The sequence below is a fragment of the Colletotrichum lupini genome, chromosome 6, assembly GCF_023278565.1.
Source record: "Colletotrichum lupini chromosome 6, complete sequence".
In the NCBI taxonomy this organism is placed as follows: domain Eukaryota; kingdom Fungi; phylum Ascomycota; class Sordariomycetes; order Glomerellales; family Glomerellaceae; genus Colletotrichum; species Colletotrichum lupini.
This window is the reverse complement of record NC_064679.1, coordinates 1,046,997-1,069,189: the sequence shown is the minus strand read 5'-3', so window position 1 is coordinate 1,069,189 and position 22,193 is coordinate 1,046,997. Positions and strand designations below refer to the sequence as shown.

The following is a 22,193-nucleotide window of genomic DNA, read 5'->3' as shown; positions in this document are numbered from 1 at the left end:
TACGTACTATTAGGTAATAAAGACTACGTTAAATTAAGAACTACTATACTACTTATTACCGTACGTAGCACTCGTATTATAAAGGGCGTCCTAAACGGACCTAAAAAAAAGGGAACTTATAATTTAAAGCTCTAGAACGTCGCTTACGTTAAGGGATTCTATATTAATATAGTCTTAGAGACTTTACTAAATAGAAGCGCACTCTAGTACTACGGTCTAAATTACACTTTATAATAGGGAACGCTTTATAAGAGTACTATTAAAAAGTAGCTTATTTAAAAAAATAATCTAGTTTTTTTCGAATATAAGCTCCTCTAATCCTATCCTTCTTCTATAAACCTTAAGCGTATCCTATAGAGCCTAGCTAGTATTATACTACTAGTTAGCTATAAAAAATTCCGTTACTTATATTAACGTACCTATAAGAGGTCTAATAGCGCGCTCCTTTAGTACCTTAGAATAGGTTATCTCGGACTTAATACTCTTCGTCGATTATTATATAAGACTCGAGGTATACGTATTAAACCTTTATTATAAGTTAAGTATAAAGTATATATATTATCCGAAGCTAAGATAGTAGTCTTAAGAGGACTACCCTCGAGAAGAGCCTCACGGCTATAGTACTATATATACTAAGATCTCTTCTATTTCGAACTATTTTTTAATAAACGATAATATATACTTATAGCTTCTAACGAATATAATAAGTAGCTTAGGGGGTTCCCTTTAAGGATAAAAATAGAGGAGGAAGTGCTTTTCGTACTATAGAGCCTCGAGGTAGCAATTCGTCGTTAAAAAAGGACTCTAATCTACTTTTTTAAAAATAATAATAAGACCGCTCTCCTAACTATAAACGTTAGACGTATATATAAAACATAGTATAGCGAGTTAAGAATCGGAATAGAACTTTTACCTCTATATATAAAAGAACCCGTAAGTAATACTAAAAGAGCAGGTTAACTCGTAATTACTAAAGCTTATAAGATACGCCTTTTTACGAACCTCCTTATAAATCTATAGAACAAAATAGTACTAATAGCAATCTTTATTTATAATATTACCCTACGGGAGGCTAATAAAAAAGATTTGCTTATTATAATAGAAATTAACTAGTAGAAGTAGTATTAACGCTAATAATAAACGGGTTACTAAATACGGGATTCTAAACCGATTACCCCGTATCTCAGTAGCCTCTACGTATATAGCTACTAAGTATACCCTCTTTATAAGGATCATAAGAAGGGTATATATTAAAAAGAGTTTAAAGTACTTCCCCGCGGGTATATAGGATACTTAGTTAGATATATACTAGAAACGCATAACCTATATAGGGTCTAGGTACCCGCGCTCGAGTAAGTATTTATTATAAAGAATATTAAGTTTAACGAAAAAGTCTTTTATAATCCCGCACACAAGGAACAAGCTATCGTAGGCGAATAAGCAAATCTAGTAATCTAAGAGATATAAGAACTCTTTAATACTAACAATAAGTTAATTCGAGCACTTAGGGAAGTAGATCTAGACTTTAGAAATACTAATACTTAAGATAACTCTATAATTAAGGATAGTATTACTATTAAATTTTTAACTATTTAGGACGCTAAGTAACTAATAAACGTACTCTAGGGTGCGGTAAATAAGGTTAAAGAGGCTAATATAGTCTTATTATTATTACTAACCCCTAAGATAACCCCCTTGCGCGAGCTTAGAGGTAGGGGTAAAGAAGGGGATATAGTAACTAAGTTATAAATAGCTCTATATAATCTATAGTCCTCTTTATAAGCGCTTATATATACCGCGGAGGTTCTCGAGCTTTTAATTCTTAATAGCTCTTAGTAAAATACTAAAGTACGTAGTAAACGAAGTACTAATCGCGAGGAAGTAATTCCTAATATTAAAATCGACGTTAGTAAGGAACTCTTATAATAAACCTCTATTATTATATAAAAACAGAGCTTATAAGAACTGCCTTATCGAGTACTAAGTAAAGCTCCGTTAGGTCCTAGACGTTTAAACCGGGCCCGTAGACCTCTATAACGCTTTAATAGTAATATCTTCGCAACGCTCTTATATTTAAATATAAGAGATAGTAATTACTATAACCGTCTCTAAGACTACTTTTTCTCTACTTTTATACCTAATTAGTAAAAAGCTATAGAGGAAAGTAGTATAGGATATATAATACTCTATTAAGTAATAAAAAGAGCAGTTTATAGGACCTACTTAAAGCGCTCTAGAGGAGTTTAAAAACTACGACTTACTAAAGTTAACTTCTAAAGCCCACTAAAGAAGTTTAGTAATATTAAACATCTCCTACTATAACTATAGAAGTTACTTAGGGATACTATAGACGTAAAAATAAAAAAGCTAAGGGATATTAGTATATAAGAAGAGGTCGACCGTAATCCTAAATAAGGGATCCCACTTTTATTAAAATAGGTATATACTTATAAGCACGACGTTAATAACGAGGTTAGCAAAGTAAAAGTACGTATATATATAAGGAGGGATATATAACTACTTAACCCCTTATAAAATACGTACGCTTCGACGCTCGCCGCAAAGGCCTTTAAGCTTATAATAGCAATAGCTACCCAATTCGACCTTAAAGCAGACTAATATAATACTATTAACGTATTCCTTAACGCGCCTCTTAAGAGCGAGAAGCTAGTAATTATTAAACTCCTAGAGGGATATAAGGTTACTAATAAAGTAAGTAAACTCTAACGCGCTCTATATAGCCTCCGAGACTTACTAATTCTCTAGTTCTAAACTTTTACCTCTATACTCCGTAATATAAATATAATATATAGCTACGAGGAGATCTATATTTACTAAACCGTAGATAGGAAGGTAATATTAGTATTCTATATTAATAACTTTATTATTCTATACTATCGAAACGACCAAAAGGCGGCTTAGGGGATCGTTAATAGTATAAAAGAATATATTAACCTTAAGGAGAATAGACCGATTAATTACTTCCTTAGAGTACGGATTTTATAAGACCGTACTACTCGCAAAGTTTACTTTATTTACGACGTATATATCGAGCGAGTTACTAAGCGCTTCGACCTTATAAATTTACTATATCTAGCTACCCCTCTTCCTTAAAAAGAGTTTAAACTAAACGAGGGGTAGGTAATAAAAGAGGAAATAAAGAGCTACTAAAAGAAGGTCGGGAGTATACTTTATATAGCTATTATAATTAGACTAAACGTCGCCTTTACTTATTCGCAATTATTACGGTTCTTAACTAACCTAAGCGCAACCTATATTAAAGTAATTAACTACTATATCCGATATCTCTATATAACGAGATATCTTACGCTCTATTATAGTAGTATACTAAGTGCGCAATTATTATTTCTAATTAGAAATACTAGCTTCGTAAATAACGAAGTAACACGACGATTATCTTAAGGATATATAATATTCCTTTTTAATAGCCTAATTTAATAGAAATTAGTATACTAAGTGACGGTTACGACGTTAACTACCGAAGCTAAGCTTCTTTACTTTAAAGAAACCGCAAAAGAGACTATAGCTCTAAAGCGCCTTTTTAAGGATATTACCCTTAACCTAGGAAAAGTATAGTTAGTTAACTACGATAATTAGCAAACGATTCGACTCGTCGTAGGGGAAAGAAAAAGAATAGCTACTCGACTTCGCTATATTAATATATAGAATATATAGCTAAGATAAAAGCACGCTAGAGGTAGCTTCGAGGTTACTTATATATTAATAAAAGATATACTAGTAAATAGACTTATTAAAAACCTTTTACGAGCTAAGTTCGAACATTTCTATATACTTCTTAACCTCTATAATACGCAAAAAGCTATTATAAATAGCTAAAATAGTTAAAAATAATTAATTTAGGCTACGTTTAAAAAAACTTAATACCTAAAGGTAGATAATAAACGGAACTTAGAGTGCGGCCTAGAGGCCTAAAATAAATAAAATAACCTTACCCCGCAGGGTATACGTATATAAAAATAAGACCCGGGCTTGCGCTTATTATTTAAACTCCTAGTTTACGAAGTACGTAATTACTAAGAGTATAGCGTCGTTAAAAAGGAGGGTTAGTACGCGCGCTAAAAAACGCGTCTTACGTACCTCGAAGTTTATAAAGTTAAGAGTAATAGGAGTAGCGGAGGGCGCGGGAGCCGGAACGATTATTAAGTTAACGACTTAGGGTATAGAAGCGGGCGGCGCAATAGGAGGTTAGTTATAAACGACTATAATAAGCGTAAAAGAGGACCGGGGGCGCGCGTTAAGGAAGTCCTTTATATAAAAGCTAATATAGTTCTCGTATATCCTCTAGTTATTATATATCTAGCGGACGATACTACGGAGCTTAGTAATATCTTACTAAAACTATAGTTAAAAGTGCGCTTCTTAACGATAGAAAAGGATAATATACTTATAAAAAAGGGAGCGCTATTTATAATAGCCTCGGTAAGGGCCTAGGCTATTAGCCGCAAGACGACTAGTATATTAATATACCCTTTAGCTAAATAGCCGTTAAAATAGTGCGCATACTAGCTACTACTTCTTATAAAATAACGACTACTATCCTTAGTATTAGTATACTAAAGGGCTACTTTAAAATAGGGTAGGTACTAGATCTCCTATTCCTTAGGAGCCTCTCCCTTAAGCTTCTTAGGGACTAAGTATATATTAAATAGGCCTAGAATAGTAAAGAGAACTATATTTATTACGGGGGGTACCTTAGCCTCTTAGCGTTCTCTTCTACTTCTTACCGCCCTTTTAAAAAGAGCTAGCCTTGCGTTTTTTAGACCCTAGAATAATATTAAATATAAATTCTTAAAATAATAAGTATACGATATACCCTTCTTAGAGGGCTTATTATCCGAACTAGTCTTATCCTCACTCTTAGACTTTAAAGAGGGGATAGGTAAAAGCCTATTAGAGCTCTTATTATTATTATTTACTTTATTATCGCCCTTATTACGGCTACTAAAAAGAGCCTCGAACTTAATAAAGTCCTCGGTATCTCGATTAGTAGCCTCGATATCCTCTTAGCTAGGGAGGGAGAGCTCGGTAGCCGGGCCCTAATAAGTAAGTAAGAGGTCGTAGGGGGAGATAACGATTTAGAGAGGCTCGTTAGTATTATTACCTATCTAAACTCTTAGTAAACTATATAATATGTATATAAGAGGTATTATAAAAATTGCACAAAACTTATTATTACTTTTAGATATATTAGATATTTATATTTAAAATAAAATTAATAAACGATTTAACGGTATAAGTACGCGCGCGTAATAAACGGGGGTACTTATAGTAACTACGAGAGGTTAAAAAGAAAAAGAAAAATAATAGCTAAGCGACGCCGTAAGAATTTAGATATATATAAAGCGGCTAGGTAGCCTCGCCCTTAGTAATTTATATACTAGAAGTAGTAGAATACGCGCTATTCTAGGTTAGGATTCTATTTACTTTAGATAAAGGGATATATTTATAATAAACGCGGCTTAAAAAACGCATATCCCTTATGCTTAATTTTCCTTTATTTATATTTAACTAAATTAGGCCTTTATAAGGGTATTTAGAGATTCTATTTTAGGCATAATAGCTCCCTAGCGGTAGTAATTAGGGGGTATATTACGTAATAGGGATAGTAATTATACCTTATAAAGTGCCCGTTACGTGCTAAATCACGTGTCTATCTTAGATATCGTATATATAGACCTTCTCCTTTTGTCTATTTCTACTTTAATAGTTAAGCCACTTTTACTATACTCCGTATGCCCATTGCTGCGTGCCATAACTCGTGACACCAGACCACTCTCGTTCGTGACTTTACAGGGGGTTCAGGCGGCCAGGTTGAGGGATGTGTAACGGACGAGGAGAATGGCTGGATCTTCCTCGGCGAAGAGCCCTCTGCCCTGTGGCGTTATGGTGCCGAGCCCGATTCTTCCGAAGATGATGCCATTCAAATTGCCTTTGTAGGCGACGGCCAGACCTTCGCCGACGTGGAGGGCGTTACCCTCGTCTACGGCGTAAAACCTGATCAAGGATACATCCTCGTGTCTAATCAGGGCGTCAGTTCTTACAACGTGTATACTCGAGCCGATCCACACTACTATGTGACAACTTTCACAATTCCCAAGTCGTCGGATGGACAGATTGATGCGGTTTCGAATACCGATGGCATCACCGCGGTCGGGACACATCTTGGAAAGGACTTCCCTCACGGATTATTCGTTACTCACGATGATGCCAATCAACTGCCTGACGGTAGTACCAGTACCGAAGCTAGCTTTAAGCTAGTAAGCCTGGAGAAGATTCTGGGGGCCGATGTGATCAAGGCTATGAACCTCCTTGATAATGTTGATGCTAATTGGGACCCAAGGAAGTAAATAGAACAATAGGTCGACAATGTGACTACTAGCTTGCACAGAAGTCAATAATAATATGTCAAACTTACTAGCCTGAACGATTGTAGTGATGGAACCCATGTGATCCACCGGTCTTGATGAAATACGTCTATGATACACCCCGCAAATGGCAATGTCACTGACATGAAGTAAGCAGAGTCAGCGAGTTGCCGCTCAATTTCGACTTCTATTATGAACTTCAGAATGTGTCTAATTGAAAGGGGGATCCCGCTACCATATTAGAGGGATGCGACCTGAAAGATTTCAATCCCCGAATTGATCACTCTTACTTCGCAACATCGCCAATACCGGAGTATGAAAGGTCCATTGCTACGGGCTTCTCCCATTCTGACCCGCTCCCCTCTTCAACGGCACTCTTGTTCCAAGGCAGTTGAAACTATCAAACTGATCTAGGCGGGCGAATATTGCTGGGCCCTCTGGCGCGTAGGCGCTGTCGCCGATGTCGGTCTTCTGCCGCCGGAAGCAATGGCCCGTCCATGTATGGAGTTGTGATGTGCTTTGGCTTGCACATGATCTGTTGTGTTGCGATTTACTTGAATCAAGTATACGTAAATGCGTTGACTTGGCCGGAATTGATTCTCGTTCTCGCTTGTAATGATTGCGTCTGTAGTGGGATTTGCTCAACCTGAGTAGTGGTGTAAAATGAGGAGTCCAACTCCTCGTTGAAGAATAGCTAGTGACTTATATACAAGTTCAGTAAGGCTCCTGAATCACTGCATACTCATACAATTTCGTCATCTTAGTCGTATGTGGGCTTAGTGTTGTTTGAGGCCACACAATACCACATTCACTACTAATAAAAGCCGAAGGCGAGACTCGCAAAGTTATTGGTCCATTTGATAGTCGATATTGAGGTCAAGGGCGAACATTGAAGACGTTTGTAAATATACTCAGCTAGGCGAGTTCAAATATTCGTGAGACTAGCAGTCAAAAAGCCCGATGCACGCGATGCAAATCACAGTATACTGTAACACGGATTTTACGCCATCTATGCCTCATTGACTACTTCTGTGCACAGTATGTTAAAGAACCAAACCCCATCTCACGGCCTTCTGCCTCATCATGTCAACGACACCCAGCGGCAAGAATCGCTCCTCAATGAGCCTAAGACCATCGAATCGCTCTTTCGCCTCCTGATGATACATCTGGACCACCCATCTCAGCTCAGACCGTAAATTGGCCGATTGGATGGGCAAGTCCCCCAATGCCTGATAAACTTGCCGGTCAGCCTTGGGGCCGAGCACGGCTGGGGTTCCCTGAACACGCTCGTAGAGTTCTTTCAAGTGACTGCTCGTGGTACTTCTGTTTTTGGTGAATTCATCGTAGGTGAAGAACGTCTCCAAGTCCTCTGGGCTGAGGAATTGCGCGTCGAATCGGCTGAGGGGCTCATCCCCTAGCTCACGCGCCTCAGTGGCCTTGTTTGACATGAATGTGCTCTTCTTGTCCTCGTAGTCATTGCGTTCTCGATCGAAAAAGCTCTGAATCATCTCTTCTGGTGATACCCCTGTTCCACACAGGTGTTTCTGGACCTTAAGAAATGGTATGAACTGGTTTTGGAGTCCCAAGCCACCTAGTTGGTCGGGAAAGAAGATGAAGGCGTCCAACACATCCGAGACACCAAAACGCTGCTCGATCTTGGACTTGATGTAGTGAACTGCACTGAGTTGGCTGTTCGCCGCGCCGGCAATCGACTCGTCGCCGGTGCCAGCTAAATATGGCGCAAAAATGTCGTGCTGCATCTTCTGGTAGGTTCGTAAGACGCTCTCAACGTGCTCCCTGCCCAAGCAATAGGCCGGCTCTCCAAACGCCTGACCGAAAAAGCGGCCGATGCAGCTGTTCCATGTGCGTACCCAGTCGAGGATGCTTCGACACTCGGCGAGTTGTTTCTGAAGCTGCTTCACGTGCTCCGCGACGTTCGCCTGGTCGATGGTCCACTTTCCAGCCTTAGGGTCGAGCACGAGGTGGCCGATGCTGACAGGACCCTTAGGCAACTGCTCATCAAGAGCTTCATCTCGAGGAACTCCTTCATTGGTCAAGTACACCGAGCCAGTCTTCTTCATGTTGAACTCCAACCCCATAACCTTGGCGAAGTGCTGCATGGTAGCCCATGCCCTAGCAGTGTCCGCAGGACTACCTGCAACCCAAAGGTCGTCATGCAGGCGGTATAGTTGTAGCCCTGTCTCTTGGTTGACGGCAAAGTCCATCACGAACAAGACCAACTCGCCGATGAGTTTTGCTGGCGATCGACTCATCGGCATACCCCTGCGCCTGATGCGCGGTGCGTTTGATGTGGACTCTGACTCGGAAGACGAAATGGAGCCTAGGTTCACCGGCATCTCAAGAACCTTCCGGTAGAACGCAAGCATGTTCTCCGGGAACCCAAAGAAGCGGAGGACGGCAAAGATTGACGTGTGGGACAGGCCGGCCCCGAACCACTTGAGATCAGACTGCAACGCGGCAGCTGTGCCATCAAGCGCTTGATGAAGCATCGTCTCAGTTGCAAGCGTGCGCAAAAGAAGTTGCTTGATGTTCAGGACCGGTTTCTTGGCCTTTCCCCATTCAGACGAGGAAACATCATCGTCGTCCTCCTCTTCTGACATTCTTCCATCGGCGTACATCTCCTCGTTGAGCGTGTTTACCTGGCTCGGCAGGGCGGCGAGGCAAAAGTGGTCAATGAAATTCTTCCTGCGAAGACCTGCAACCGTATCATCAGAGATTGCAGGTCGACGTTGGGTAGTCCGGAAAGATGCTCCCCTTCCACCTCTTCCGCGCCCCCTGGTACCTCCCCTAGGCCATCTCGTTGTTGCTGAATGCGAGGATTCATCAAGAACCAGGGTGGGAAGTTCGCTGAGATAATAGGCTCGCCGCTGGATCTGCCTCTCAGTCATGGATGGCTCAGCGTGCCACCTCCAGACTTGGTCGGTCCCGTCCAGAGAAACAAGGTCTGTGAGGGTCCGCTTCAAGCTCACGCAGCTGTTGATACCGACCCAGTGAATGAAGATAGCCTGCAGTACATCTTCGTCCATCCAGATGCGGTACTTGCCGTTGGCTTGCTGGCGCGGAACGTACGATACTCCATCCTCGCCGGCGTCCCACTCCCAGTTCTCGAAATCGACGAACCTTGTGTTAAGGACGTCCGCGATCTCCCGTAGAACAACATTGTTGGACTCGAACTCGCGTAAGATAGCCTGTTTCTCATCGCTTAAGAGATCCTGCTGGAGGAGGCTGGCAATGCACATCTTCAGCGTGGTAGTGGTGAACGGGTTCCGTCTCTTGAGAAAGTCCTCGCTCGCTCGCGCGGTCCGTTGCCGTACGTCCTCAAGCGCCCTTTCACTCTCCCTCGTCTTGAAGAGACTTGCCAGATATGCATTGATCTCCGACTCGTCAGTCTCCAATGGTGTGAACACCACCTTCTCGAACTGGTTACGGAGGTTCTGAAGACGCTCTTGTTCCTGGTCGATGACCTCGAAAGAGGAGTCCTCCTTTGACAATTTGGCGGCGTCGGAATCCTCCATGGGACTTCCAGGATTGATCCACTCGGTAACAAGTCGGGAGTACAAGTGAGCCATGCTAAGCTTATGGCTTTGTACGTCAAGCTTAGACCTCAACAGGTCCTCGGATGACTGCAACATTGACGGAGGCACTGACGTGTCATATTTGGACTGAGCCAGCAAGTTGTCGATATTGTCGATGCTAGGATTGTCGTCGCGTCCTTTTGCGTAAAGTTCCTTGACCCCTCGAAGCAAGCAGCTGATACGGTCGCCCTGGTTGATGTGTTCTTCGGCCTCTTGGAGGATTTTGGCCTTGCGGTTTTCGTACTGAGTTCGTTGCTTCTCCAACTCGCGAATCTTAGTACTGGTGATGGACTGAAGCGTCTTCGATAAAACTGATGTTGAAGACATTGTATAATGATTCTGAAAGTCGTGAAGATTGGAAGGTTGTGTCTTTGCTAAATGATAATAATTCCTTGTTCATTTGTTTCCCGAACTCTCGGATCCATGATAAACTCACTTACTTATGTGTATCCGCGGACCATCCTGAGGGCCTGTTATTTACACTTGCCAGCTGTTCTTCCAAAACATCTGTTGAGTGATAATCGTAATGATGTGATCTTAGTTCCCCGCCCTTAGAGCGAACCAAGCCGCTGGAGAAGCCTACAGAAGTTGTAAGACGTTGGTGCCTGCTTAAGCGACGCCCTTTGACTGTCATCTCAACTTGAACATGTTTGCTAACCTAGCAATTGACTACGCATGAACTCTTGAGGGCGTCCAACCATACAGCGTAAATCCTTTCTCTTTCTACTGGAACATTCCTTTCTAGTAGCAACACGAGGTATTTCAGGTCGCGGAACCTTGTCGCCAAGGAGAGTGTAGTTGCCATAGAATCCAGATCAAGCTTAGGGCGTAAGCACAATGAGGTTGAGAATTCTAGAAGCTTCTCGACCATGAACGATGACAGGTCGCTTTGCGCTCATTATCTCACTGGCGAGGAATTTTGGGGAATAATTATTCTAGACCGAATTCATTCCATCAAGAGTCCTCTCGAAGTGCCCAGTCAATCTGCATTCTATGCGTAGCGCCACTAAACAAGAGTTTCCGGCAAATCTAATGATGCGCTTGCATTGTGACATATCAAGATATGATGATGATGGATAGCCGTTGCGATCGTCAAATATTGCCGCCAGTTCTTGTTTTAGTGCGCAAGATTGAGTTCTTGGAATGGGCGCGTCAAGTGCTCATCCTCCTTAATATGAACCCTCGGGTCGTCGCGTCCGTGCAATAGACACCCTAGTCAGAACAGCCATTACCAGTCCCTCCTCCCCTATTGATTTTTTCTGAAAGCCTTTGGTTGACTTGCTCTGGTCGTCTTCCTATTGTTAAATCAAATTTGATGAATGGAAATGACGGTAAGGCAGGGCTGAGCAGAGCACTTTCAGAAAAGGTGTTATTTGGCCCAGCTTCCATGGCAACCACGGTTACTTTGAACCTAAACAACACGACGGATAGTGATGACTGTACGTCATTTCTTCACTACCATCTCAATTTGGTTACGACAATCTCGAGCAGTCAACGGCCAGTGCCGAAAACGCACGACCAATGGTCAATGGAGAACGGCCGAAACATGGTCAGATCCGGCCCCAGTTTCTGACCCGAAATGGGCAAAACTATCCCGCTGGATCTGTGGATGGGTTGTCAGCCCATTTTGGCAGGTTGTCAAACCCGTTGCATTCTGGCCAGCATAACCCTGGACTCTGCCCCAGTGGCGACCCGACGCGCGCGGCAGATCAGTGAGCTAGCCTGCCTAAACTGGCGCTGTCGCCGGTTTGAATTCCGCACCTCTGATGATCCTTCCCGGGCACCGGCCGAGGTCTCGCTTTCGCCAGCACATTCTCAATGTTGTTGGCCATCCATCTGAGAGAAGATGGGAGGAGTGAGTTGAGTCTCATAGATGCCGTTTCAAGCGATGCTGTTGATTAATACGGAGTGCAAGTTTGGTAGAACCTAACACCTAGGGCACCTGTTGTTAACTTGAAGATTATTCATTCCCAAGGAAGAATTCGAGACGGTTTTGTTCCGATGCCATACCGAGGCGCCACATCTAATATTGTAGATGCGATCTCCTGCAGGTGCCGCGGTGCGGAGCGGGTACTGTCGGGGGACCCGATCACATCAACAATAAAGGGTTGCATTGAGAACAGGGAAGTGGGTTGAATCAATACAAGACCATCGGCTCATCTTGTCAGTCGATTGAATAAGAAGAAAAATTCCAAGGCAAAAAATTTCCCCACAACCCATGAAAAAAGGGGCCTTTGACAACGCAATTTTTTGCTTAGATGAGCGTAAGAAGACGTGGCTCGGGAGTATTTTGCCTACAGCCGAACCGCGTTTCTCGACTGAGACCCTGCATTGTCCAATTGATGCTAACTCACACACCCCCTTTCAATCACTTAAACTTTCTTTCGTTCTCTACTTTGTCGCATTGGCGCACTGATAAGGCGGTTATCGCAATCTTTCAGATCATTTGAAGCCGGGATAGACTTTGGCATCCCGCCCTGAGCCGCTAACATAGGACGGATCTGGGTTCGGATGATTTGCTCAGTCGACCATGGCTTCAACTTCGAATGAGAGTCCAAGGGACCAGGAGAAGGACGCCAGCACACGCGAGGCCGCGATAGATACCTCCGTTATTGCGACAGACAACACAAGCAGTAACGACAGCCCTCCGACATCATCGTCTCAAGCATCACCTACTGCAGAGAAGTCAACAACAACCCCTGCTGGACCTCCAGACGGTGGTTTGCAAGCATGGCTCCACATCCTTGGGTCTTTCTTCATCTACTTTAACACATGGGGTAAGCAAGATCGATCTTTGGGCTCGCGTTTTACGCGATGCAACCATCGTGAGATGTTGTTACAGCAGCAACGCCAACATGGGACAACCTCCTCTTGGAATGTGGTTCGCTGACCGGGTATCGTTCCAGGTCTCATCTCGAGCTTCGGCGCCTTTCAGGCCTACTACCAGTCTGATCTCCTGAAAAACAACACTGCCTTTGAGATCTCGACAATTGGTTCCCTGCAGAACTTCCTTATGGTCTTCTTGGGTTTCATCATCGGCCCAATTTACGACCTGGGCTACTCACGATACCTGCTGGTGGTAGTAGGATCTATCCTGGTGCTGATCGGGCTTATCCTCCAAGCCTTCTGCCAGAACCTGTGGCAGTTCCTACTCTGCCAGGGTCTCATCATCGGCCTGGGAACCGGATGTCTGTCTACGCTAGGCGTCGCACTCCCATCGCAATGGTTCTCTACTAGGCTCGCGCTTGCCAATGGCATCGCGGCCAACGGTAGCGGTGTTGGGGGGTAAGTGTCGCTTTGAGCGAGAGCCTACAGCCTAGAGTCGACTAACATTGTGCGCAGTCTCGTCCTACCAGCAATGTTCCGAGCAATCCAACCTAAGATCGGCTTCCGATGGACAGTCCTCGTCTTCGCGCTCATCGCGCTTGTGACGCTCGGCGTAGCCAACCTCGTCATCAAGACATCGAAGCTCAAGATCCCTCTCAAGCGGCGACCGCTCGTCGACAAGTCCGTCTTCCACGACCTCCCGTTCCTTCTCTTCCTCGGCGCCTGCTGTCTGCTCTTCCTGGGCATGTACACGCCGTACGTCTATGTGCAGAGCTACGCCCTCGAGAACCACATGGCCAGCGAGAATGTCGCGCTCTACCTCCTCTCGATGCTCAACGGCGCCTCTATTGTTGGGCGCATCATCCCCAACTTCTTTGCACCCTACATTGGCATCATGAACATGATTGCTAGCGCCGTCTTCGTCATGTCGATTGCCGCCTTCTGCTTCGCGGCGACGAACAGCCAGGCTTCACTCATTGCCGTCACTATGGTGTATGGCTTCTTCAGCGGAACATTCTTCGGCTTGCAGCCGACTACGTTCGTCAAGCTTACAGCTGACAAAAGTTACATGGGCACCAGATTTGGCATGGCATTTACTGTCATGTCGGTGGCACTCCTGTTCGGATCGCCCATTGCTGGTGCGCTGTCCAGGTCGCATGGATATTTGAGCGGTTGGATCTGGTCGGGATGTTGCCTTGCGGCTAGCGGTGTCACGATTTGCATTTCGCGCGGGTTTGCTGGTGGCTGGAAGCTGAACAAGGCGGTTTGAGATGCCTCCTTGGCTGTGTTGTACATATGATTAGTTACATGCAAAAAGTTATACAGAGATACCATCACTCATTTCCGATACCTGATCTACGAGTAATGTGATTTGGTCATGGGGTTTCTAGACGACGAGATTGCCACTTTTTGATATAGGTGGCTCAAGCCCAATTGAGTCCTGTTCTCAAAGCTGTCAAGTTGAAGAGACGAAAGATCTCGTGAGATGGGCCGGCAGTGCGACTGCCAGCTACGTCACAGTAGTAATGGACTCCACGGAGCTAAATCTCTTTCCGGGCCGCAGCCGTGACCCATGTTCGGCTCGCAGCTGCGGCAGTTTATCTTCAAGCATATCCAGGTGCGGAATGTCGGAAACCCCCTGTCACGGTGCTGCCGTCAGGTACCGCAGACGGCCAGTCCCGATGGCGAAGGAACCGCCTGGAGAAACCGAGGGCTATGGAAGTGTGTGCCAAGTTATTCAAGAACCTACTCCGTATCGATGGACGGTGGAAAGTGAGGAGTGGGAGCCGTCTAGATAACAGGTTGCACAAAGTGGGAGCCGCGTGCCCTGACTCGCCATTGCTACCCGGCAAGGACACCCGGGCTTCGACCCATAAACAAGGACTATATGGGGTCTCATGCCACCTTGCCAGGCTCTGCCAGGGCCACCAGCGGCATATCGTCGATCTAAAATGATGCAAGGGCAACTGCGTGGGTATCGCTGCGAAAGTGTCACTATTTTTTGTGTTCGGGGAAGCTTGAATATAGAGCCCCCGCGTAGGGTTGCACTCCGCGGAACCAGAACTGGCATGCCAGATGGCGCAAACCTTAGAGTTCATGACGGGGATGGAGGGGTTGGAGGGGCAGAAATCCCCTTGTTTGTTAGCTCTATCTTCACGTATAAATAGCTAGATCTGGTGCCTTGCATGCGAAATCTTCGCTCTCTCGGGTTTTTGTTGCGCTCTATTCGTCGATCAGTATCAAATACTATTCAAAATGTCCATCAAAACAGTTGCCGTCGTTGGTGTAAGTAGTGATTGGACAACACTGCGACATGAGACCGAAGCTCACAACTGAATCTAGGCATCCGGCCTCGTTGGTCTGCGAGTCGTCAAAGCCCTCCTAGAAAAGGGATTTGAAGTAACCGCCATCTCCCGTGAAGCTTCCACCGCAACATTCCCGTCTGGGGTCGCCGTCCGCAAGGCAGACCTTTCGTCTGTTGAATCCCTCACGGCCGCCTTTGCCGGTCAGGATGCCGTCATCTCTGCCATCTCCACTGTCGCTGTCATCGTTCCCGGTTCACAAGACCCGCTCATCGATGCGGCGATCGCTGCTGGCGTGAAGCGCTTCATCCCGTCTGAGTATGGCCTCAACACACGCACCTTGGAGGGTGAGATTCTTGGCGACTGGCTCAAGTCCAAGACGGCCGCTGTCGACTACTTGATCAAGAAGGCGGAGGCTAACCCAAGCTTTACCTGGACTGGTATTGGAACAAGTCTTTTCTTCGACTGGGTAAGTCCTCGCCATCGACACTTCAACTTGTCTAACTTCCTGAGGGTGTAACTAACCGCTTCCTAACAGAGCATCACCCGAGGAATCTACGGCATTTCACTCGAAAACAAGAGCATCACAATCTTCGACTCCGGAAACCAAAAGGTCTCGACGACGTCGCTTGCTTTCCTCGCTGAGGGCATTGTCGCGGTGCTGCAACACCCCGCCGAAACCGCCAACAAGTACATCAACATTGTCGAATTCGAAGTCACACAGAACCAGCTCCACAAGCTCTTTGAGGAGGAGACGGGGTCAAAGTTCACGGTCGAGCATAAGACTGCCGATGAGGCAGAGAAGGAGGGCAAGGAGAAGCTCAAGGCTGGGGGACGTTTCCCCTTTGAGGAGTTTTTGCAAAAGTACTGGTTTGGCGACGTACCCGGCCACACTATCAAGGAGGAAGATAAGTCAAACAAGATTCTGGAACTTCCCCAAAGTGACTTGCGGGAGGTTGTCAGGGGATACATCAAGGAGCACAGCACATAGAAAAAGCCGAATGGCAATCTAGACGAGTAAAATGAGAAAAGTCTGTCTGAATGTGTGTTTTCAAGTGCAATTCAACTGTCTGTCTGAAGTACAGCCCTCCCTCTACATTCTTCATTCTATACGCGCTTTGCTCCCAGTCTGTTTAATTCTATTGTAATCCGTTAATGAGTATGTCAGCTTTTTACTACTCTGAGTAAGTACGGCAGAAGCATTCGTTGATAGTCTCTTGAACGGGGGCTTGCGATGAAGTTCCTGTAACGAGGTAAAACAAAAGGCAACATCAGACTTCTCGGGGGTTCACTAGCCTGGCTGAAAAGGATTCAATTACAACTCCTCTATCAGTTTCCCTCCATATTGTTGACATCTTATCCTGGTTGACCTACTTGCCCGTGGGCATGTGGTACATCACCTACCTTAGATCTGACATATCCCACCTGGCGATATATTAGTTGGTTTGAATGCTCAATGTTTCTTGCTTGAGCTTCGGAAAACCTTTGCACGGGAACAATTAGGATCGTTCTGTGGTCTTACTCCGGCTCGCCCGACTCAGAATTGGGTCCACATTGGTAACGTCAAGTCTTATTCATGGTTGCTTTGACTTGATGCTATGGTAAGCCTCAAATACAATATGACTCTCCTCCAGGGCTCATCGTATGGCCTAATGCAGCAAAATTGATGTATAACTTTTCGCGTAAATTGGTATCTGGCTTGCTGTGGCGATTGCTCATCTCAACGTGAAGATCACGAGGTCTCACGCAAAAGTTTGCTCCAACCATTTGCCCTAAAGCCTGAATGCAGCCTAGGCCACTCAAATATCGGCCCACGGATTTTGATTCTGAAGCATCTAAACTAAGTGAAAGAGGTTCGTCAACCATCAAAAATAGGCCTAGCTTGACATTAAATGCGGAAAAACATCGAGAAGCTTTTGGCGCATGTCTCACGAACCAGAAGCCCGAGGCATTCGATAGACAACGTGGCTGGACAGGAAGCAAGGGCATGGACTGCTTATCAGGTAATGCAGGCCGCGCCAGCGGAATCTCGCTAGACTAACTCATAATAGTCTGCGGAGTTACTTTCTCAATTGTTGGCGGTTAGTCCATCACGCATCCATCCCCAAAATAGATCACATCGCGCTAGGAACCCGAGCTGACAACTTTGAATATTGTAATTTGCATACTACGATGGAATCAGGCTTGCGATTACTGGCTCGAGGTCGCTCATCAAACGACGGAGTATCATTCTGATAGCATCAAGGTTACTCGTAAGATCATTTGTCAACGAGCCACCGATCACGATTATTGGCAATGCCGGAACAATTCCTATGTATGCGTTTACCACCTCTCCAATAAGATCCGCAGAGGAGAGAATCTTCCTGTGGAGAGCTCTTAGGAGAAAGCTTCATGCCCCTTTGATAGGACGTAAAAGAGTCACGGATTAAAATCCAACGTCGGTGTCTCTGGATCGAACCTTGCAACAATGTCACTCGAGCATAATGCTTATGATTTTGCGGGCATCTGCATCGATGGAGGGCATTTTGGTCAATACATGTAAAATTAGATCACTCATGCTATTACCAACACTATACTTGCTTCCTAGTACGCCGCGCGCTGCATATTCAACTGAGTTAGGACGAGTCCTAGTTTTCTATGGCGTCTGCTTGCGTTGTGCAACTATTACCAATTGTCGATTTGAAGTATCTCAGTCCGCATTGATTAGCTAAGTGAGATCGACCTAGAGTTTATTCTTTTCAATCTGGGACAAGATATAGATTCTCAACGTCTTTTGGCCTCAAGACATATTCTTCTGCGTCGCTCTAAACTAGATGCATCTTAGTATCTTGGAGGTCAGCAGTGCGCTTTAAACTACGTTAAGTCAACGTATCAAGGTCCTATGATTTGGCTCGGGGGTGGGGGTTCTGCTTCGTCATTCACTACACGAGTGTGCCCGTATGCATGAGCTCTCGAATGAGAAGGATGTCCTTTGGCTAAGTTCTGAACGAGGATTGAACCAATATGCCCATTGCCGAGACATTATGAACACATGAGGTATACCAGGACAGCATGAGCTTATGCATTGGGTCGATTTCTTAAGAACCTCAAGATGAAGTTGCTTTACCCATTTGGATCTATACCTACCTTACGTTTCGCGATCTGCGGCGAGATTCTACCTTTGAGGATAGTGCCACAATACGTCGCGTGTGCGGCAATCTAAGCGTGGATGTTTTCCTTTAAGTCCTGGATACCGAGTAGCCGCAGAATCCATCTCGCAACCTCAGCCTTGGAATCCCATGGTGATATCGCTTACCCTCAAAGAATTAGAAAATAATAGGTTTATTGCTGCTTGCTGTCAATGGAACATGGTCAGGAACCTGAAGCCTCATCATTGATACTACTGAAACAATCCATTTGCCGAATTATTGGAGAATTGAGCTGGATGACCGGCTCCGAGGTATCATACCGTGAACCGACTCCAACGCATGTCGACGAAGGCTGTGCATAACCAAAGCTTCGACGACGGATGGCAAGTTTATCAGTTAGAATTCCTCACACGGCTTTTGCAACGCGAGCCCCTGAACGATGAAGCACATCGATGAGAGTTGGTGTGGTATCCTCTGCATCATCCGGCTACCGAACTAATGCACAGGTGGTATTCTTCTTATCTACGTTCGCGTCACAGTGGCGCTGATGTCTAGGCTCTCCATTGGTGTAGGCCTGATAGAGGGGCGAAAGAAGGCTGGGTTGAGTGGCTAGGCAAAAGACTTTATAAAAATCCTTGGTCGACAAGATCACCACCGAGCGTGTTCGATTGTTCTTCGACAGTTGAACTAGTGCTTCCCACAACCGTGGGTACTGCCAGTTGGAGAAGATGCCGTTGATTATTTCTGCGGCCGAAAATTCTTGGGTCGTCTCAAATCACGTAAGTGCCGACGTGGCAGCGCTGGAAGACACGAGGCCAAGAGCTTGGCCAAGACGTCGCGGCTTGTCACATCGGGGGAGCCACGGCTGCCAAGTGAGATTTGTAGCTTGGCTAGCAACGTTACAAAAGGTAAAAACTTTATTGCAATGAGCCATTCATGGACAGTTGAGCTGTGGGCATTTAAGTCAGTCGGACTCGGAAATTTTAATAGGACGAAGTTGAGCGAGTGGTGTCTAGCAATCCGATGCGGCTGAAGCAGCGCTCGTTTCCACTTGCCCGTAAGATCACAGCCGAGGAACGTGATCGCTGGATTGGTTCCTGACATTGGACGATGAAGAACTCCTCGCCGTCTAATGTAATAAAATGCTCCGGCCGGCGGACGGAGAGGGTAGATGAGCCGACGCGGCATTCAGTTGGGCAGGGGTTCACGCAACTCTCCGTAGATCCTCCTTGTTTCAGGAGGCTGAAACGGTGGGGGGCCACATTGTTCTCGCCTCAGAATGGACTCACTTGGGCTTCACATCGCGATAAAGTCGCAGGACAATGGTGTGAGGCTGTGCTGTTGGTAAAACTTGAAGGGGGAAAGGACAGGAGATGCTGTAATGGAAGATATGAATGACAAAAGAATGGGTGGCTGAACGGCTTCAACTTCTTAGACGTGCAGGCGACAGCGGATTGAAGTAGACTAGTTAGTTCAAATGTCTAGTAGTCATCGGTAGTGGTTCGTAGATCCGTAAATCAAGGTTGGAAAAACCCACAAACCCCAGGTGACAGATGAGTTGGTGGGGTTCTTCGACGAGAATGCGACCCCAAGGCCCGGTACCAGCCCAGTTCAAGGGCGGCCCCGAAACTACCTTTTGGTCAATGGGACCATCTCCTCTGACTGTGATAACGCAATCCTCTCGCATTTGCTGCACCCCCTTTTGAAACCGAAATGAGATGACATGAGCCCATTCCCAAGCCCGCGTGTGTGGGAATGACCATACGGACCCAGGTTGGCGCTTCGAATCTCTTGGCATTATCTGGTGATTATCCCACGAACCCTGGCCCTCCCCCGTCGCACCGGCATGGTTGTGATGTGGGACCGACGCGATCGGAGAGACCTAGAATTTGATGATATATGGGCACCCAGCACCACAAATTTGTTCTAGTTCGTCTGCAAAAGAAAGGCTCGTTCAGTTTCTTGATCCCGGCGATCGTTGCGCGTCTCCTTCTGATTAGTTGCACTTATTTGCATTCTATCGTTGGTCCCTCGGAATCGCGTTTCTTTATCTACTACCCACTTAATCAACATGCCTGTTCTCGATACGCGACTCATCCAGGAGGGGATGATGGAAGTTGGTCACGAGATTATGAAAAGGAGCGTCGACCACACTGTACTAGAGACACTGGCAGTGGGTAAGTGGACTTACGCCAGAGCTGCGTGGTTGTAACCGAAACTTTCGCTGACTTATGTGCACAGCTGGCACATGTATATTTGGTGTGGGCGGCTTCATTTACTGGATCAACCACCGGTGAACAACGAACGACACCGAAAATGTAAGCCAAATCTTCTCTATGATGGACCAGTTAGTCAACAGCAGAAGCTAATGTACGCAACTCTAGGTTGCAGTAACCACGCACTCACCACAAACATTACGAAAGACCGCGAACACCGAAATAGAGACAGCGCAAACATCAAGTACAACGCTCCTTAAGTGAACCCCACATCAAACCACGGTGCAGGACACCAGCGATACTTGTCACATTGGCATAGACAAAGAGTCTTCATAATCGATATCGAATCAAACAAGGCGATACGGCGGCCTATGTCCTGTACCTCCATGTCCCGCTAGCAATCCGAAGTCGACCTGCCAAATATCACGAGATACCAGGCAACGTTCAGAGGCAACGACAACTTTTACAAAGCGATGTCATTTGGCCATACCAATCTTTGTAATTTAGAAGCAGAAGCTCCATTTTGATACCCTATAAATTCGTATAAGCATTCAAATTACATATTCTGAACTTTTGCGCGAGAGGTGGATTAGAAATGCTTGTTAGCGCAAACAGTTACAGATTGCTCGGAGACTTGGGCTGGGATCAGTGGCCAGTGTTGAGGTATGTTTTGTTTGAAGTCGAGCCATGTTCTTCCTTGTTATCACAATGCCAAATTTAGACACCAGATCCTAATCCTCTGGCTAGTCATTACATACTATTAAGACCATTCCGTAATTCCTGCCAGAATACTGGCCAATGCGCCAAACGGCTACGCCATTCGCCACGGAATTGTTTCAACAAACTATGATAAAGGCGGATTTGTTTGATTTCAAGCGTCGCCTCGGAGTGATGTGTTTGATCATGATGGCATGCTCGATCCGTGATAATAAGTCCTTCTATGCTTTAGGTAATTATCTGTGGCTCGATGGGTCTCCTGCATCTAAAAGTTGTGCAACATCTGAATTGGAAAATATTGATGAGCGACTGACTGTTTCCAGGCGAAAGGCATGGCCAAGCTTGCCCTAAAAGAGGCTAATCTCTTTCACCCAAATTCCCCCGAAGTCCGCAGAACAGTCCGTTGACCATCTTTTCTTTCTCGAGCCTGAGATTTCGAATATGGACCGCCTTCAATGCGATAAGTCCATTCTCAGTCTTCCCTATCCACAAGCCGACGCCGCTCACCATGATGACAAAAATCGTTCTCTCCTTCAATGAGAGACATGACAATCTTTGATTCCTTTTCCGGCTGGGTTTCCCCTTCAAAAACCTACTTGAAACATCACTGATCACTAGCATACATTGAGGGATCATGTTCTGCCTTGAGAATGCGCGAGGCTGATACACTGAATAAGCCGCATATCTCAGCGTTGCTTGTAAGTAAAGCCATGTTCAATTTACGAATTGCATTTCCTCCCGCTAACAACTAATGTAAAATACAGGGATCAATAGCTATGATGCTTTTGACCTTCAACTTTCTTCCTAATCCGCTGCCAGTCTTCATCTGCTGCTGCCCAAGCAGATGCCGTGTTTCCCGGTGTTATCAAATGCTCAACTGCACGATTCATCTCGCCTGCGATGCTTGTGGTGCCTGTGACGCCGCTATCTGCTCGTTCTGTCGCGTATAACCGGATATCATTGAGGGCATTCCAATTGCTGGAACGCTGCTCGCTTTCCA

The 22,193-nt window shown here is 45.4% G+C and overlaps 5 protein-coding genes across 5 annotated transcripts; 3 read left to right on the top strand and 2 right to left on the bottom strand.

Moving 5' to 3' along the window:
• Positions 1 to 5,840: 5,840 nt before the first annotated feature.
• CLUP02_11795 (uncharacterized protein) lies at positions 5,841 to 6,203 on the bottom strand (the record flags this gene model as incomplete). The annotated part of the gene is made up of 2 exons (XM_049290762.1): positions 5,841 to 6,060; positions 6,154 to 6,203. 2 exons carry the CDS (start codon positions 6,201 to 6,203, stop codon positions 5,841 to 5,843), a joined length of 270 nt encoding a protein of 89 aa, XP_049147907.1.
• Positions 6,204 to 7,450: 1,247 nt separating this feature from the next.
• On the bottom strand, positions 7,451 to 10,330 carry CLUP02_11794 (uncharacterized protein; the record flags this gene model as incomplete). Its single annotated transcript, XM_049290761.1, has 1 exon — positions 7,451 to 10,330. One exon carries the CDS (start codon positions 10,328 to 10,330, stop codon positions 7,451 to 7,453), a length of 2,880 nt encoding a protein of 959 aa, XP_049147906.1.
• A 542-nt stretch (positions 10,331 to 10,872) lies between these two features.
• CLUP02_11793 (major facilitator superfamily transporter) lies at positions 10,873 to 14,099 on the top strand (the record flags this gene model as incomplete). The annotated part of the gene is made up of 11 exons (XM_049290760.1): positions 10,873 to 11,000; positions 11,084 to 11,159; positions 11,220 to 11,568; positions 11,625 to 11,715; positions 11,796 to 11,858; positions 11,963 to 12,034; positions 12,132 to 12,166; positions 12,232 to 12,401; positions 12,528 to 12,828; positions 12,910 to 13,288; positions 13,346 to 14,099. 11 exons carry the CDS (start codon positions 10,873 to 10,875, stop codon positions 14,097 to 14,099), a joined length of 2,418 nt encoding a protein of 805 aa, XP_049147905.1.
• Positions 14,100 to 15,085: 986 nt separating this feature from the next.
• Positions 15,086 to 16,123, top strand: CLUP02_11792 (isoflavone reductase; the record flags this gene model as incomplete). Its single annotated transcript, XM_049290759.1, has 3 exons — positions 15,086 to 15,115; positions 15,173 to 15,601; positions 15,671 to 16,123. The coding sequence occupies 3 exons, from the start codon at positions 15,086 to 15,088 to the stop codon at positions 16,121 to 16,123; spliced, it is 912 nt and encodes a 303-aa protein (XP_049147904.1).
• Positions 16,124 to 20,331: 4,208 nt separating this feature from the next.
• On the top strand, positions 20,332 to 22,143 carry CLUP02_11791 (uncharacterized protein; the record flags this gene model as incomplete). Its single annotated transcript, XM_049290758.1, has 10 exons — positions 20,332 to 20,437; positions 20,502 to 20,553; positions 20,613 to 20,720; positions 20,765 to 20,780; positions 20,875 to 20,974; positions 21,061 to 21,139; positions 21,264 to 21,339; positions 21,593 to 21,716; positions 21,812 to 21,891; positions 21,958 to 22,143. 10 exons carry the CDS (start codon positions 20,332 to 20,334, stop codon positions 22,141 to 22,143), a joined length of 927 nt encoding a protein of 308 aa, XP_049147903.1.
• Between the last annotated feature and the right edge of the window lie 50 nt (positions 22,144 to 22,193).